This window comes from Rhincodon typus, unplaced genomic scaffold (genome assembly GCF_021869965.1).
Source record: "Rhincodon typus isolate 14 unplaced genomic scaffold, sRhiTyp1.1 hic_rhity00003141, whole genome shotgun sequence".
Classification (NCBI taxonomy): Eukaryota; Metazoa; Chordata; class Chondrichthyes; order Orectolobiformes; family Rhincodontidae; genus Rhincodon; species Rhincodon typus.
The window spans coordinates 1-18989 of NW_025968779.1; the positions used below are offsets into that span (position 1 = coordinate 1).

General features: G+C 39.6%; 1 protein-coding gene across 1 annotated transcript; it reads right to left on the reverse strand.

Annotated features, from left to right (window-relative positions):
• Nucleotides 1-3880: 3880 nt before the first annotated feature.
• aprt (adenine phosphoribosyltransferase) lies at nt 3881-18515 on the reverse strand. Its single transcript, XM_020519519.2, has 5 exons — nt 18276-18515; nt 6876-6979; nt 5913-6046; nt 5723-5801; nt 3881-5320 (listed from the first exon to the last, which is right to left on the reverse strand). The coding sequence occupies exons 1-5, from the start codon at nt 18377-18379 to the stop codon at nt 5181-5183; spliced, it is 561 nt and encodes a 186-aa protein (XP_020375108.1). The 5' UTR covers nt 18380-18515; the 3' UTR covers nt 3881-5180.
• Between the last annotated feature and the right edge of the window lie 474 nt (nt 18516-18989).

The following is an 18989-nucleotide window of genomic DNA, read 5'->3' on the forward strand; positions in this document are numbered from 1 at the left end:
CAATAACAGACTGGAAAAGATAAATTTGGTAATATCAGGAAACTGTATGCAGAAAGAGTAGTCAATGCCTGGAGCAGATTTACATGAAGACTATTAGAGAGGTATGTCTTAAATCAACTAAACGTGAATGATGTAGCTTTAGGATTTTGAATCAAGGGGACTGGCTTAACCATTTCCATCTTCTGAAAGATTGCTTATTTTTAATGAGACTAGCCCCTTTGGGCACCTAATTTTGTATACCTTTGATTAGATATTAATTTAAAACATTGCTTCAGAATTTCATGTATCAGCTGTTTGAATGCCTTACTATTGGAATTTGTGTTTAGTGACTTTTTTCCCCCCCTTTTTAAATTTCAGATGATATGGAGAAACATTTGCGATTACTAGCTGATGTTGTTCCAGACTGGCTGAGCATCCATAAAATCCGTAAAGATGTGTACCTGAAGCTAAACAAGAACATAGAGTTGAATGTGGTTGCAGAGAAAATTGCAGAAAAGATTAAAGAGGAAGAAAAAGCATAAGTTTTTAAATGGACATGAAAGTTCTGTACAGAGCTCAAGTTTGAAAGCCAAATATAAAACTGTGAACTATGAAGATCTGTATATAGGAGAAAGATGTGTTTTGCTTCTTGATATGAACTGTTTTGGGCAGTTTGTTCTGCAATTATGTACTATTTCTTTTGGGACAATCTTGGTACAATCTTTGGGTTTATTGTAAATTCCATCCTCGATGTTGGGAATTGCTGATGCTAATTTAAAAATGGGAGAGAAATGAATTAAGCTTCGTCCTGCCAGTTCTAAAAGTTGAATTATGTTCAGGAGCAGACATTTCTTAATGCTTTGTTTCAAAATGAATAGCAGGATATAAACTTGGACATTGGTCTGTGTAATGAAAGATATCATTGGTTGATGTTAAAGTAAATGGAATGTTCGTGTGGAGGAACACTTTTAAATTGATAAATTTTGATTAAATGTTACATATTTGGAAGTTTTTTTATTCAGACTAGAAATCATTTAATTGTAAATAAAAATTATGGCAAAAGTCATTCACAGGACATGGGTGTTGTTGGCTGGGACAGTATTGATTACCCACCACCAACTGCCCTTGAAGGTGGTGAACTGCTGCAATCCCACGTGGTATAGGTACACTCAGGTGTTTAAAGTTTGAGAAGATGTGTAGTTTGGGTTACGGATGAGGTTGTAGACATGCTTGCCAAGCTGGTGGTTTTGGTTGCAAACATTTCGTCACCCTGCTAGGTAACATCGTCAGTGCGCCTCCAGTGAAGTGTTAGTGTTCTGTCCCGCTTGTTATTTATATGCCTCAGTTTGCTGGGGTGGTTGGTATTACTTCCCGTTCTGTTTCTCGGTGGTTTGTACACCGGGTCTAATTCAATGTATTTGTTGATGGAGTTCCGGTTGGAATACCAGGCCTCCAGGAATTCCCTGGTGTGTCTCTGTTTGGCTTGTACGATTATGGATATGTTGTCCCAGTCAAATGCGTATCCCTCTTTGTCCGTGTGTAGTGAGGCAAGTGAGAATTGGTCGTGTCTCCTGGTAGCTAGTTGGTGTTCGTGTATCTGTATTGTCAGTTTTCTTCCGGTTTGGCCTATGTAGTTTTTCTCACAGTCTTTGCACGATATTTTGTATATTACACCAGTTTTGCTGGTTTTGGGTATGGGATCCTTTACGTTCGTATGAAACATTTGCAACCAAACCCACCGGCTTGACGAGCACGTCTACAACCTCATAGGTACACCTATACTGCTATTAAGGAGCAAGGACAAGGCTTTGACCCAACAACAGTGAAGGAACAATGACCTAATTCCAAGTCAGGCGTGAGGCTTAAAGGGGAACTTGTAGGTGGTGCTGTTACCATGCAGCTGCTGACCTTGTTCTATGTAATCAAAGTCACAGATTTGGAAAGTGCTGTCTAACGAACCTGCTATAAATGGTGTACAGTGCTGCCACTGCATTGGAGTGGGGTCAGAATAAAAGTTGTAGATGTTAGATGAGGTGGTAGTCATTGACTTGGATGGAGTTGAGCTTTTTGAGTGTTGTCAGAGTTGCTGTCATCCAGGCATTGGATTGTTTTCAGTCGTACCCTTGGCTTGTGCCTTATAGACAGTGAACATGCTTTGAGAAATCAGGAGCTGATTCAGTTAGAGTAGAATTCCCAGCCTATGACAAGCGCTTGTAGCCATGCTATATGGCTGATCCATTTGAATTTTTTTTTTCCCAAAATTGTAAATCCTAGAATGTCAATGGGGAATTCAGTTATGGTTTTGCCAAGGGGTGATGCTTGGATTCTGTTGTTGGAGACGGTAATTACCTACCAGTTGCCATTTATCAGCCCAAGCTTGAACGTTGTCAAGGTCTTGGTACTTTTAGCTATCTGAAGAATCACGACTAGTACTGAATATTAGCTGATCATCAGTGAACACTTCCATCTCTGACCTTGTAATGCAGGGAGTGTCATTAATAAAGCAACCTGAAGGTGTTTGGGCCTAGGCGACTACTGTAAGAAGCCCTGCAGTAATGTCTTAGAACTGAGATGATTGACCTTCAATAGCAACTATCTTCCTTTCTGATGATTCCACCCAGCAGAGTTTTACCATTTCTAGTTTTGTTAGGGATCCTTGTGGCATACTGTGAACTGCTACCTTGATCTCAACTGCAGTTACTTGCCCCTCTGGGATCCAGTTTTGTCCATTTTGGACCAAAGTTGTCACAGGATCTGGACCTGGTGGAACCTAAGCTGAATGGTAGCAGGCAGGTTATTTTTGATGTTATCAAGTGACGCTTACAATGTTGACAATACCTTCCATCACTTCGATAATACAGAATAGACCGTTTAGTAATTGGCTGAGTTGGATTTGTACTACTGTGTATGTACAAGACATACCTAGACAATGTTCCATTCTACTGTGTCGATGATGCTGTGACTGCACTGGACCAAATTGGCTGGGGCTGTGGCTGAATGTTTGAGGCCCACAGCCTTTGTGGTATCCAGTGCCTTTAGTGTTTCTTGATGAGCGCGGAGGGAATTGAATTGGCTGAAGACTGGGATAATATTGACTCAGGAGCTGGCTGAGCCCTTCTGGTTGAAGCATCCACTGATGTACTTGGTTCCCCATCATTCCTAAAACCCAAGAATGAGGTTGGCTCGCAGACTGATGGTTCTTACAATAATTCATCAAATTTTATGGTCAGTTTTTGAAACTAAATTACCAGATTTGCTGTGATGGAACTAGTGAACCTGTTACTAGTCCAGTATCATTGGTTATAGTACCATTCCATTTGTTCACTAAACAAGTTAACAGTCATCTTTTAAACAGTTGGTTGAGAACTCCTGAAATAAGCTGCCACCATTGGACAATGCAGTTTTGATTAGCTGACTGATTCAGGGGAACTAGATAAAATATTCTTATACTAGTCAGTGAAATTAAACTTAAATTGGGGCAACTTTCACATTTGCCAGGAGCAAAAATCTGGTATCATAAGTCAGAATGACTGCATAAAGTCATTGTCAATATCAGAGATTTCAATTACACTTGGAAACAATTTTCTATGTCCAGCTCTCAGCCACAAACGTTTCTGACATTTTGCTTTTGCAGATTGGAAAGAGTGCTGCACCTGGATCCATAAAAATATTGTGAGCTGCCACCAGTCCAGATCTTTCATTGCCCCATGTATTAACATTATTGTGGGCGAGAACTAACTAATACCTCAAACTGACCAACTCACACCTGCAGCTTGAGCTGTGAAATGTGATCCAACCAAGGCCAGTGCCTCAATCCTGGGTTTCCATCACAGGAATGACAGGCACCCCACTAATTTTCTATCCTTATGAAAAATGTGCTTTCTTAAACTACTGAAAATCCTTCTTAATACATTTTATGTTTATTTTGGAATGTTATTTTTGTCAAAACTGAACATAATTGAAGTCATCTACATTATGAAAATTGTAACAAGCTTTCTCCAGTTGAGACCTGCAGTAAAATTCAATATAATTAAACAGATGAAGAGCTGCACTCTACTGAATAAATACCAGTCAGCTCATGCCAGCCTCGCAATTTGATGTCTGGCAGATCAAGACAGGCAGCTCGATCAAGCTTACGAAACCTTGTGTTTGAGACAGAGGTGCTGTGGTCATTTAAATAGCTTGTGGGATTCCCCAGTGATTCAATTTGTAAAGATAAAGCCACCATACCAGGTGACAGAGCTGCTCTCTGAGTGAGATAACTGGTGGCGATTTAGCCAGAGGGTCATCACACCTTGGGTGAGGGAAGACGTTGAGAAGGAGAGTCCTTCATGGTAACCTCAGCTAATGCAAGAATTGAACCCATGCTGTTGGCATCACTCTGCATCAACTCAGGTTGGTTAGCTCAGAGAGTAGTTCACCCATAGGCCAAGATGGTCTTTGAGCTCAAAAAGTTCTCAGCCATAGCAGAGATAATGAGATGTTACAATTGCCCACACACCCCAAAAATTACTCTCACCCTTTGAGATCTCCAACTCAATGATGTGGCTCACATGAATTAATTGTCAGTTGGGCATTTTTTTTTAAACTCTCGATTTCCTTCTAACCAACATGTTCAGAGACATTATTATAATCTCTGGTGCAGGTGGGATTCGAACCCAGGCCTTTAGACCAGAGGTGGGGACATACCACTGTGTCACATTCCTTGTCAGTCGGGCCAGATACCAGAGGACAGCCACCACCAAACGAACCTTTGACTAATAGTGAAATGGAAAGAAGTGAACTGTGTAAAAACACCAGTTGTCTTTGTAGAAATGACAAATTACAAGTGGCTTCTCTTTTCTAGAGTCCAACTGTTCAGTGTTTATGGTTCATGTGCATTTAAAATATGGTTTTAAACTGGATAAATTTTAAAACTAGGCAATTTAAAGTTTAACACCCTTTAACTTATTTTAATTTCCTTTTAAAATCACACTAACTGAGGTATAAGTTGGAAGTAGAAGGGTATGCGTTAATAGGCATAAGTCTGCGCAAATCAAATGACGTAAAAATTTGAAAATTTTTGTTTTATCCAATATGACAAAATTGCTATATATTAAAAATGGAATTAATGGAATCAGCCCTCAAAACTGTAAATCCATCTGACTATTACAGAATGAAATACTGCAGAGTAATCCCAATTCAGAAAAAGGAACAACAACCTAGAACTGCACAAGTGAGTGCAGAGGCACACAATTCAATTTCTTTGCACCATTCAGAGCCTTAATTTCAATCACTACCAAACATTCAAGAATATTAGCTCCCGTTTTGTTCAGCAAGTCACAGGCGGCTGACAGAGTACCTGCACCAAAAGATAAAAATATAGAATTTAGTTAATTGTCTTTAAATTAAATATTTATAATTTTGTACTTAGTCCAGAATTTTTCTAATACCTTGATTTTCAAAAGAAGCTTTAGCTGAAAAAAAATGCAGTAACCCAGTTGCTGCATTAACATTACTGTAGTCCTCTCACATCGTTTTGTGACTATTATAGCCCAGAATGTGCTAGCAAAATAAACAAGTTAAAGGCATTCACCACAATTGAAATTTAAATAATCTGACAAATTGTGGTAAGGAAATTGGTGGATAATTTTCACCACACTACTATTGGCCTTGGAACACACTGCTGTGATGCCCTACCCAGCAAATCCTGAGTCCATATCAGTGTAAAGGCAATGCACAAAGCTAATCATGTCTTGCATACCTCCTGTTGCAAGCAAATCATCGACAATGACAACTTTCTGATTTGCTTGAATAACATCATGTTGCAACTCGACTTCAGCCTTCAAACAAAGAAGCAAGCCTTTTAGAAGGATTGTGACATTCTGACACTAATTAACAGACTGTATTGTTAATTTAAGAAAATAAAATCAGGATTATGCACTAAGACTTACCTCTCCGTATTCTAAACTGTAGCTCACAGACAAGGTTGGCCCCGGCAGCTTTCCTTTCTTTCGAACTGGCACAAAACCAATTCCAAACTTTTGTGCCAGAATTGGGGCAAATAGGAATCCACGGGCATCTAACCCTGCAAGCACAAAAATAAGAATGACTGTAGCAATTTGTAATATATATAACAGTATTACCTCCTTGTAAACCAAACATACAAGATTTCCTGGGAGGACAAGATTTAATCTTTTACATATAATAAGTACTACTAACAACAACTATCCATTAATTCATTGAAAGTGGGAAGCAATTTGGAAAAGTAGGTGATGAACTAGTTTCAGCTACTGCATATTCTATTCTGCTCTTAAGAGATTGTATCTAAGACTTTTTTTTGTAACATAGACTAACCATTGGGTCTCTTCCTTTTCAAGTTTATACCAGTTTGAACACAGACATGTTTAATCATAATTGAACTTTCTTTTATACTTCCTTTTAAGTTTTATTTTTCTTTCAAAGAAGAAAAATCTCACTATCCCCTGACAGCAATAACTTGGGAGGATGTAACTGCACTGATGTTAACAAGGCTCAATTACACCACTGCAGTGAGCTTTTCCAAAAACATTACGAACTAATGAATATTGAAAAGCTATCTGACTCTGCTATCCTCAACTTGCTTAACAGACCACTTGTTAGAAACCGAAGTCTATTGTCAATATTTCCATTCAATTGATCAGAGTTTAGGATGCAACACTTAGGGTAGTGGGTATTGACTTGATCCACTCTGCCATTGGGTAACATGCCTCAGCACTGCCGACCAAAAAGAATCTAATACCGGGTTGGCAACTTCTGTCACATGGAACCATTGTGAGAAGACTGTCATCTTTGTGTTGAATGCTCTTCCCAAGCCACAGTCTTGTAAAAGTTCTAATTTGGTGATCAAGATCTCTTTTAATACAACTCTGACTTACCAACAAATAAATCAATCACAGGAAACGTCTTTTTCAAGTGATCTTCAAACAGGTCAATAACTGCACTGAAGGCTTTGGGATTGTGCAAAAGAGGGAAGACGTCTCTGAAAAAAAATATAGAGATATGCTAAGTAAAAGTAAGTAAACAGCAATACAGCAAATGCTGTATCTGTGGAGATCAACGTCTCTGGAGAATCGGAATATAGAATAGTAAAATGGTTTTCCCATTAATTTACTGCTGTTAACATTTAAAACAGATTAGAAAAATTGCATCAGAAAGACGACTTTTTTTCAGAAAGTCATCAGTAACGTTTCAGTATATTATGCAGAACATTACAACAATTTGTTCCTTTAGATTTACCCATTGCTTTTTTTTTCATCTTTGGTGAATATAATTGAAAGTACAGAGTTGAAAGAAAGGAATCAATATTTTATTTTTAGTAAACACACTTATTAATGTTTAAATAGTTACCCAATAGAATTCTAAGAGTTTAAATGAGTACTTTTTAAAAACAATATTTATGTCCGAGTGGAGACAGCAGGTAAGTTAATATTTCTGACGTGGATCCTTTCTCAGACAAGATGATTATCTCGGAGAAAAGACTAGTAATCCTAACTATCTTGTTCTCTCCACAAATTCTGTGTACCTAAATATGCTTCTGTAACAATTTAATTCCCTCTGAAACATTCTGATCAACGTTGCCTAGTAGGCTTACTGATGAATTTAATGGTATTAAAAGGGTAAATGGCTAAATGTTTGAAAAGGATGTAGGATGGATTTAAAAGTGTCAAACAGCCCAAACAGCTATGATTGACCAAAAGGCCTTTTACCATGCTGTAACATATGTTACCTGCGGTGGCGAGAACAGGCACCTGAGGTCTCCTGGAAAGCAAGCTAAGCCAAGGACTTAAGGACTGTTGAACTTTTAATTTTGTTCCTTTACTTTTCTATTTTCTATTAAGAAGGACTTTAATATTAACTATTACCTTATTTCTTTATTTTTCTTCTTATCCTATGAAGATAATGCTTAACTTTTGTAAACTTTGTTTTCTTTTAGTACTTTGTTTCAAAGTTTTTTGTACCTAGGTAGCTTCGTACCCAAGATGTGTGGCGACATTTATATACTTTTAACTGTACTCCTGTACTTGAGTACATGTGACAGTAGAATCTAAATCTAAACATCTCATACAGTTCTGACTGCCCCGCCTCAGGAAGGATGTTATTAAATTGGAAAGGGTGCAGAAAAAATTTACAAGGATGTTATCAGGACTAGAGGGTTTGAGTTATGAGGAGGTGATACATAGACTTGGACAGTTTTCCACCTGGAATGTAGCAGGTTGGGAGGGTGACCTTCCAGAGGTTTATAAAATCATGAGAGACATGGACAAGGTGAATAGTCAAGGTCTTTTCCCTAGGGTAGGGGAGTTCAGAACAAGAGGGCATAGGTTTAAGGTGAGAGGGGGAAAGATTTGAAAGGGACCTCAGGGGCAACTTTTCCACACAGAAGGTGGTTTGTATATGGAATGAACTGCCAGAGGAAGTAGTAGCGGCGTGTACAGGTACAATATTTAAAAGAATTTTGGACAGGTGCATGAATATGAAAGGTTTAGAGGGATATAGGCAAATGGGACTAGTTTAGTTTGGAAAACCTGGTCAGCATGGATGCGTTGGACTGAAGGGTCTGCTTCCATGCCATATGACTTTATCTCATGGTTCAATGATAAAATATTTTTTTCTTTATCTCCCCTTTTCACTGCATAACTGCACAGTTGAACCCAAAAGTGATTTTATTTCAGGTAATCTGACTTTCCCTCTCCACCAACTCCATCTTCCCCCTCACCCATTTCCTCTTTGAGTAACCTGCCTCTCAAGCTTCTATCAGTGCTACTCTGAACCAGTTAGTAGAACGTATGCACAGAACTCTGGATGCTCCCTTTCCGACAATTCAAATGAGATCAACATTTATTGGCGAAAACAGTAGATCAAGTCCATCATGTTACTTTGTTCGATGAAAAGAACAGTATGCAGATAAGTGCTATTTAAATGTTAAGTACTTTCAATGATTTCATTTACACTGTTTCAATTTTCTGTTTTATTTTGGCCCGTCGAGCCAAATGGATTAATAGTCCCTGTGGTGGCAGACTATTCATGCGATGTTGAAGGCGCCAGATTATTTTATAGATCTGTAATTTGACGAAACTGAGGGATTATTAATTCCAAACTGTCAGCTAGTCCAAGCAGTGCTGTTTAAATTGTTTCAGAGCATTAAAAAGATAAGCAGAAATACCACTGATAAACACAGAATTATTTAGCCTGGAGTCAGTTCTGCCATTAACTGATCACATCTTTAATAAAAAAAATGGGTAAGGTAGAGACAGAGGGACTGTATTATTAGCATCCTGACAATTTTAACACAGTATCTCTATATGCTGGGTGGGACTTCAACCAGTCATTAAACCTAACAGGATTGTAATTGGAAACACTATTTAATTCAGATACTGTATTTGGATCATAGGGATTCCTGTATAATTGTGCTGTTTACATTCTGAGGAAGCTCTAAAGCTTCTTTCTTTGGGTTGTAGAGAAACAGAAAATCAGAAAAAAGGGTACAGCTCATATTTTTAAGGGTAAGGTACATTATAACAAACTAAATTTATTAAAATTAAGGGACAGAATGAAGAAAATGGAAGGCAGAAGCACAATGTACATTTCAGCATATTAATGACTGCATTCTTATCCCTGCAACAGGGACCGGTGTACAATTCCAGCCTCTGGCGACTGTCTGTGTGGAGTTTGCACATTCTCTGTGTCTGTAGGGGTTTCCTTTGGGTGCGCTGGTATCCCCCTGCAGTCCAAGGATGTGCGGGTTGGGTAGATTGGCCAAGCTGAATTGTTCAGTGTCCAGAGAAGTGTAGGTTAGCTGGATTAGCCAAAAAAGAAAAGAAAAACGGGACAGTATGGTGGCTTAGTGGTTAGCACTGCTACATCACAGCACCAGTGACCCAAGTTCAATTCCACCCTCGGGCGACTGATTATGTGGAGTTTGGACATTCTCCCTGTGCCTGCGTGGGTTTCCTGGGAGTGCTCTGGTTTCCTCCCACAGTCCAAAGATGTGTAGATTAGGTGGATTGGGCATAGCGTCCAGGGAATGTGTAGGTTAGATGGATTAGCTATGGGAAATGCGGGGTTACAGGGATGGGGCAGAACTGAGTGGGATGCTCTTTAGAGGTCTTGGTAGACCGCGTGGCCGGTTTCCACACTGTAGGGATTCTATGATTATTTCTTTTTTTGCTGAATTGTCCCTGGATTTACAATCAGTCTGAGCTAAATTTACTCAGACAAGAACACAGCAATAAAATACTCATCATCAACTTTAGACTACAAATTCCAAAGCCAGATGCTTAAAGCTTTGTGTTTAAAATATTGCATGGATTTCAAAGTGCCAAAGTGGTATTGAGGTTTATCCAAAACATGACTAATTCATAAAGTATTCACCAGTTGTGAAGTGTCAGGAGTGCAAATTGTGTATCATAGGAATGTTCATTGAGGCAGTAGGCATTAATTGTGGATTCATCTGTGCATAGATAGGAACAAACTAAAAGAGGAATTGTTGGTACAAATGCATGATATGCATTGTATGTCTCTGTATATAAAAGCTTCAATACATAAAGACTAGGCTTTAGATTCTGTCCTTCACTGCCCGTGTTCTGATAAACGAAATGGTGTCATAACCACACAATGCATGTCTGCAGAGTGATCTATGAATTACAAATTTATATAGCTCATTTAGCACCAGTTTCTTTCTAAGTGTTCGGATTTTAAAAAATAACTAGAAAAATTAGAGTTTTTAACAAAGGTCAACAATTAATTTATTACATTGCTGAAAGTTACTAAGCAATTAAATCTTAGAAGATTTAGGGTTAGGGTTAGGGTTACAGAAAGTAAGATCAGACTACTATCGTTTCAAGCCTGGATGTTTACATGCTTTAAGATTCTCTTTTTATGAAGAGAAACAAATTATAAACTTGAAATCAGAATTTAGCAGTTGTAATAGCTTTGTAGTCAATTAGTTTGAAGTTTCTTGTGTAGGTGGACTCAGTATGTACAGCAGGCTTTGTCTGAGAGAAGAGGGTTGCTTGTGCCATACTAGTCCTGAAATAACAGCACTTGCTGATTGCTTGAACTCTTTCAATAAGGCTCTTTCAAAATTCCTGAAAGCTATTTTCCTCAAACTTTCTGGTTGAGAGCACTCTCTGATGATGTCTCAAAGCCCTTCCATGCGAGGTTTTGTTGAAAACTGTGTCCCACAGGTTGATTACGTAGAACAAAATAAGATGGCTACTATATTAACTTTTAATGGATCTTTGTTCCACAAACCAGTTACTTAGGCTGAAATTATCTGGGGGGGTCCTTCTATTCTCCTATTTTTCTCATAAGTTTTAAAATCTAATACCTTTAGGAGGACTCATTGTGTTGTCCAAGGGTTAATCAAAAATTCTAAATATCTCCCTTTGTGGTGGATGCTGAGATAGCATGTTGCTGAAGTGAATCAACGATTGACACCTTGCAGCCATTGCTTTAGCCTCCTTTAAAGAGTCAGCTATTTTGCCAAATTATATATCATGTAATTATAGTTGCAATGGCATTACAAGTACAGATTCTTTTATATTTAACCATTTTATCTGAAATCATTCATTACAGCAAATGGAATATCCTTTAAACTGCATGCCATGAGTTTCAGTTTCATTTATTGTTGCCACATGTACTAGTATACAGTGAAAAGTGTCGTTCTGCATGTTCTACACAATCAATGCTTACTACTTATTCTATAAGTTCAAACAAATCTTTCTCAGTGTTTATAGGTCTAATTAACTAAATTAATTGTGCCTTGTTTTAGTACAAAGAAATAATTCCTTGCTTGACAACTGACAATTTGGAAATTGTTCAGAGATGCAAGACTGATATCCAGTCTAAAAAAAAAATTATTCAGATAGGTATACAAACTTGTGTCCATTTATGTTTAATCTCTGGAGCAATCACAGCAATGCTTAAAATAATGAAGGTGCTAGATTGTGTTTACATTGACAGATTACTTCAATTAAATAAATTGATCATGGACACAAGTTATATGCTAGCACATTCAGCTTGTTGTGTCAGATACATATCATAGAATTACTGCAGCTCAGAAGGAGGCCATTTGGTCCCTCGTGTCTGCAGTGGCTCTTTTTTTTTTCCAGTTTAATTATGATCAGTAATCCACCCATGCAGCCAATTAAATATTTGCAATCAAAGCCCATCAACAGCAATGCAATCAACAAATGTGAGGGGGAGGTAGAGAGAGGGAAGGGATTAAAATTAAAATGAAGTTGGAGGGGGTAATAAAGCACTGTATCCTGCAATGTGCCAACCTCTCTAATGGTATCGAGAGTATTATGCTCCCTCTCCAAGGACACCCAGACACGAATGTAGCTGTGGAAGAGGAGCAGGCAGTTGGCAGAAATGACCCCTTCCACAGCCTGCTGCCTGGGCCTGTTTATAGCCAGACCAGCCAGACCGGCCAGACCCAGCAGCAGATCCACAAGGAGATTCACAATCTGCTCACACTGCTCCTCACAGGGTGCCCAAAAATCAAGAATGTGGAGGTGAATGCAACCAAAAACACAAAAGATTTTTCATGTAATTAAAATGAAGGTGTAATCACCCACAACCAATATATACATGGTCCATGGACTCCACAGCACCATAAAATAAACAGTTGGGCTGAGAGTTCAGGAACCAGCGCATTCTGTGGTTATAAGGGACTGCTGTGTACAACCCACCCTAGGTCCCTAGTTGAAAGCAGGAGGACTCCTGCACAGACTACCCGTCACCTGCAGTCTCACTGAGCATTTTATTTTGATACCAAATCACATTTCCCTGGAATTCTGATTATTGTTTGTATTTAGTTAATCATCTCACTTCCTCTTGAAAGCCCCGACTGAAGCTATTTCCAACATATTTTCAGGCAGTGATTTCCAGACTCAAGCCACTCAGGTGAAAATGTTTATTCTTACATCATTTTTGCTTTTTTTGCAAATCACTCAAAATCTGTGTCCTCTCATTCTCAATCCTTTCACAGGCAGAAACAATTTCTTTCTATTAATGTTCTGCTTCAACTTCTCCAATCATTCCTCACAACTAGAGTGTCACATTCCTGGAAACATTCTTGTAAGCCTCTTACACTCTCTCCAATGCTTTCACATCCTTCCAAAGTGCGGTGCCAAGAACTGTGCACAATTCTTATAGCTGAGACCTAATTAATGACATCAAGTTTAGGTTAACTACCTTGCCATTGTGCACTGTGCCCTAATTGATAAAGCTCAGGATACTGCTCTCTCCACGTGTCCTGTCACCTGTAATAATTTATGTTGATCCAGATTCCACTTTACTCGTTCCTTCACTCTTTGCATACCTGTAGAAGATTTTGGGATTCCTAGTTATGTTAGTTGTCAGTATCTTTCATATTCCTTCTTTGCTTTTCCTGCTCATCTCTGAAGCTTTTGGTTCTAGCAGGATTTTCTACCTGATAAATAGCAAGCACAACTTTTCTTCTTCACCTTAATTTCTGTTTCATTTTCCATCCAGAGAGTTCTGGATTTGTTTGCCCTATCTTGGCCTTATGAGGGAATATACCTCGACTGTGCCTGGCCATTTCTCTTTTGAAGATAGTCCATTTCTCAGCTACAGTTTTTTCACTAGCCTTTGGTTCCAGTCTATCAGGCTCAGCTCCGATCTTGCCCAATTTAAATTGGCACACCTCCAGTTGATTATTATTACTCTAGAACGTCCACTGTTCTGTCAACATCGTAAATGTTGTGATTCCATGATTACTGTCTCCCAAGTGTTCCCCCACGACACTATTTACTTGATCCATCTCTTTTCCAAACTTCACGTCGACCAGTACGTCTGTGTTGGACCAGACACATGCTGCGGTAAAATCATTCTCCTGAACACATTCTAGGAACACTTGTCTATCTCTGCTCATTACACAACTATCCAACTCTATAATAATTGAAGTCCTCCTTTATAACTATTCTAAACCGGTTGCACCTCTAATTCACTTGCAATTTTTTTCCTGTATATCCTTCCAACTAGTTGCTGGTCTATATACTACACCGAGCAATGTATTGCACCTTTTTTGTTCTAGCCAAATTGATTATGTCCTTGAACCTTCTTAAGGCGACCTTTCTCCAGCACTACAATTCAGTCCTTAACCAATACCTCCACTCCTTCTTACTTTCATCCTTTTCTGAACATCTTGTACCCAGAAATGTTTAACACACAATCCTCACGCCCGGTCTTTTAATGCATTGCATTAGAATTCTATGTGACAATCTGTACCTGCAACTCATGAAACTTATTTATTTACTACACTCCATGCATTCACACACATGCAATATAACCCTGATTCAGACATCATTATTCTCTTCCTTACTCTGACTTCACCCATTAGCTTGCTATTCTCTACTCTAGTGCTATCTGCTTTTCTCAGCATTTTACGCACCTGAATATTCCTCTCTGACATTCTCTCCTGGTTTTCACACCTCCTGCCAGGTTAGTTTAAAGCCCTCCCAACAGCAAAACACCTCAGGGAACTCAATCCCAGCTCTCTTCACCTGTCCGGATTGTACAAGTGCAAAAACCCCAATGTCCCAGGAATCTAAAGCCCTCCTTCCTCCACCATCTTTCCACTTGCTTTATCCTACTTCTGTACTCACACATGGCACTGAGAGTATTCCAGATATTAATACATTTGAGGTCCTGCTTGCCAGATTTTTTTTGAGCTAACTTCCTAAATTCTGATTGCAGGACCATATTCCCTCTTCCTACCACTGCTACCAACATGGACCCCAATCACTGGTCATTCTCCTTTCCTCTGAAGAATGTCCTGTAGCTGTCCTATCACATCCTTGATCCTGGCAATGCTCCTACCTGGAGTCACGTTTTCAGCTGCAGAAATACCTATCTGTTTCCTTAACTAATGAATCCCTATCACTATTGTTCTTCATTCCCTCCTCTTTAGCTGAGCTGTGTGTGGTGCTATAAACTTAAGACCACTATGACACAGGAGCAGAAGTAGGTCATTTAGCCCATCAAGTCTGCCCTGTCAATCAATGAGATCATGACTGATCTGATTATCCTCAATGTCACTTTCCTGACTTTATCCACATAACCCTCGATTCGTTACTGATTAAAAATCTGGCTCAGCCTTGAATATACTTAATTAGCCAGGCTCAACAGCCCTCTGTGGACTTGGCTCTGACTATACGCCTCTGAGGAACCAACATCTCAGCAGTATCCAAACCAATTAGCGAGTTGGACCCTAGGGCTCTTTTACATTTTCTACTTGGTTCTCTCGAGCTGCTTGGTGTCACTGATTCCCTCTCTGCACAGCCTGTAGTGGACCACTTCTTTGAGCATGCTATGCACATAGCTCTCAGCTTTGAGGCCGTGCCCCATAGCAACTCCAGCAGCTGCTGAAGCTCCAAAACAGAGATGAATTTTCTGCAGCTGGCAACATTTCCTGGTTGTTTAGGTCACTGGTAATATCCTTAACTTCCCACATCACTGTGTGAAACAGAATTCAAGAACTGGTCAGTCAATTGTGTGTGCATGTTCACAAGTCCAAAGAAATACAAATCTTGTTTAAATTTTTTTATTCTTCCAACAGTGGTGACGTTGCTTCATGAGCACATAGCAGGAAGCACAGTCATCAAGAACATCTTGTAAATCATACGACAGTGGCTTTATAGAATGTTTCATAGAATCATTGAATCACGAGTGTGGAAACAGGCTCTTCGGCCCAACAAGTCCACAGTGACCCTCAGAGCATCCCTCCCAGACCCATCCTGCATAATCCGCCTAATCTACACATCCCTGAATACTACAGGCAATTTAGCATGGCCAATCCACCTAGCCTGCACATCTTTGGACTGTGGGAGGAAACCAGAGCACCCGGAGGAAACTCATGCAGACATGGGGAGAATAGGCAAACTCCACACAGACAGTCGCCCGAGGGTGGAATCGAACTTGGGTCCTTGGCACTGCGAGGCAGCAGTGCTAACCACTGAGCCACCATAATGTTGTATTACATCCACCCCATTATAGTCTGCAAAAACATTTTCAACACTTTCCAAAAAACCATGAACTGTGGATGCTGGAAATGTGAAACAAAAACTAAAATTGCTGGAAAAACTCAGCAGGTCCACCCTTTTAGAACTGAAGAAGTGTTCCTGGACCCAAAATGTCGACTCCGCTTTCTTTCCACAGAATGTTGTCAGTTTCTCCAGGAATTCCTATTTTTGTTTGAACACTTTCCAGATGCACTTTAAAATATGGAGTTTCATGCCAGAGATTCTCACACTAACTTCACAATAGACAAATTCAAAGATTAACCTACAGTCAATGTCACTTTGCTAATTGCAAAATGCAGTTAGGCAATACATGGCAGAATTCTTAAAACTAAAACTGAAAAGTAAGTAAATAATTGATATGGTCAAACTGCATTAAACTAACTTGTTTGAGTTTATTCTCGATAAACTAACAGAAGATAAGTGAGAGCAGTGCAGTCCATGCTGCATACACAGATTTTCAAAAGTTATTGAGATAATAACCCATGTTACCAGATTGGAGAAGCTGATTTTAGTCTTCGCTGTTAATAATAAGAACAAGAAGAGATTTGACAGCTGTGTTTAAAAATCACAAGTTTGTGATTCAGCAAATTAATGAACTGTTTACAGCAGTGGAAGGGTCATTAATTGCAGGCATCAACGTACAATGACCGCCGCCAGAAGAACTAGAGGTAACAGAAGGGTCAATGACAGACAGCGTAGATTTTAGGAGGTGAGCAAAATAACTGGAGACAATCTGGGTCAGGCGATGGCCTAGTGGTATTGTTGCTGGACTATTACCCCAGAGACCCAGGCTCCTATGATGCTGCTTGGCCTGCTGCGTTCATCCAGCTCTGCACCTTGTTGTCTAACATTCTGGGGACCCAGGTTTGAATCCCTCCATGGCAGATAAGGAAATTTGAATTCAATAAAGAAGAGAAAAATCTGGAATTAAGAGTCTGAGGACCATCAATTGAATGTTGGAAAATACCATCTGGTTCACTAATGTCCTTTAGGGAAGGGAACTGCCATTCTTAACTGATCCAGCCTACATGTGACTCCAGACCCACAGCGATGTGGTTGACTCTTAACTGCCCTTTGGGCAATTAGGGATGGGCAATAAATGCTGCCTAGCCATTGATGCTCTCATCTCTTGAATGAATTTTCAAAAAAGCAGTAAAAACGTTTTTTCATTATTGACGGATTTGTATTTAGACTGCCTTGCCTGCTAGGACAGTGGTTACAGATTCAAAACAGTAATACCCTCCAAAAAGGGAACTGGATAAATACTTGAAGGAAAAAAACATAAGTGTTGAGGAATGGGACTGACTGGATTGCTCTTCAAAGAAGTTGACAGAGACACAACAAGCAAATAGGTCTCCTTCTGTGCTTCATTAGTGAAGAATTTGAGCACTGCATTACAGTCTGACAAAGGGTAATCAACCTGGAACATGAACTTTGGTTTCTCTCCATACCACCTGACTCAGTGTATTTCCATTATGTTCTATTTATCACTAGATAAATAAGGCAGTCTTGAATTCCCAAGTGAATTAATTAGTGAACTAACTATCTCTGAATCCAGCATCTACAGTTCCTACTATCTCTGAACTAATTAGTGACTTACTTAATACCCTTAAAATAGATTTGATCATGCAAGAATCATTTCCACGCCTACCTTATTGGAGTGAAATTAATTAGAGACGCTCATAATTATGACTCTTATTTTGAACTTCCTACTTTAGACCCTGACAACCCATTCATTGGAACGAGACCGACAGCACATTTAGCTTATGCCGACCTCACATTTTTTCAGGGAGAATGGAATGAGCTCTGTCCTGTTTTTTCTGTAACTCCATCCTACAGTTCATTATTTTCGCAATTACAGGGCTAGGAAATTTCACACCCACTCCATGTATTGCCTAACAAATCGCCACAACATTAGAAAGGCACTATATAAATGCAAAGTCCCCTTATAAGGGCTGGCAAATACTTTAGGAGGGATAAGATTCGACGTTTGGAGAATAGATGCAACAAGCAATAACTTCTTGTTTTTGATACTTTGACTTAGGAAAGCAAACATACATTAAAGATCATTCTATTTTCACAGTCCTGGGATTTTATTCACATGGACCCGTCAGCTTTTTCGATGTTGCTTAACTAAGCGGCCACGCTTCCAGTGCGGAAAGGTCCAAATACTGACAAACCTACTTTGCCTTAGAAAGGGATCTAGAGAGGGAGGAGAAAACTCACCGAAAAAGGATGCCCTCGGTGGGGAAGTCGGGGTAAGATTTGATGGTGCTGTGTACCAGCCGCAGCTTCTGTTCCAGTGATTCCGACTCGGAACACATTTTCATAGCCCCTCCAGGCACACACACAGGCTGCTAAACTTGACACCACCCCTTCCGGACGGTACTAACTCAACACAAAGGACGGAACACAACTGGCGTTTGCAACTTGAGCCCGCTGTTGGTGATCCCAGCCATTGGGGGAGGCGGGAAATCAGCAGAGGCCGCCCCCCCCCGACTCCCAGCCTCTTAACGGAGGAGCGCAGTGCTTGTTCAGCCATAGTTGTAACAGTTCACTCTCACTATGGAGTGGGATGGGTGGCGGATTACAAAGCCCATCGGTCCAAAAACAATCTTGTAATATCATATAAGCCTCAGGAATAGAAGTAAGAGAAGGGCGCATGAAAAGTTTGAAGTAAAGGGTGGATTTAATATGACCTCTTTTAAATAGAAGAAAAATTAAATGTTTTATAGGGAGCGGGAACAGCAAGTGGAACAAAGTGTAAGGTCAAAGAGAAGGAAGGTTAAAGGTTATAAGTGTAATGAAATAACAGGCAATAGTTGCAGAGAAGCAACAATTCATTCGTCCACAGTAAGTGGAATAATTGCTGAAAGCAAAAGCATGAAATCAAGATACAGTAGGCACTGGGTGCAAAAAATCAAAATGGGGGACGGAAGC

What these genes read in the sequence shown, in the direction of transcription:
- aprt (XM_020519519.2), bottom strand. Translation starts at nt 18,379, where the DNA reads ATGAAAATGTGTTCCGAGTCGGAATCACTGGAACAGAAGCTGCGGCTG. An exon ending in TGTGATTGATTTATTTGTTG is followed by an intron (nt 6,047 to 6,875) that starts GTAAGTCAGAGT and finishes TTGTGCTTGCAG; the next exon opens with GGTTAGATGCCCGTGGATTC. An exon ending in ACAGTTTAGAATACGGAGAG is followed by an intron (nt 5,802 to 5,912) that starts GTAAGTCTTAGT and finishes CTTTGTTTGAAG; the next exon opens with GCTGAAGTCGAGTTGCAACA.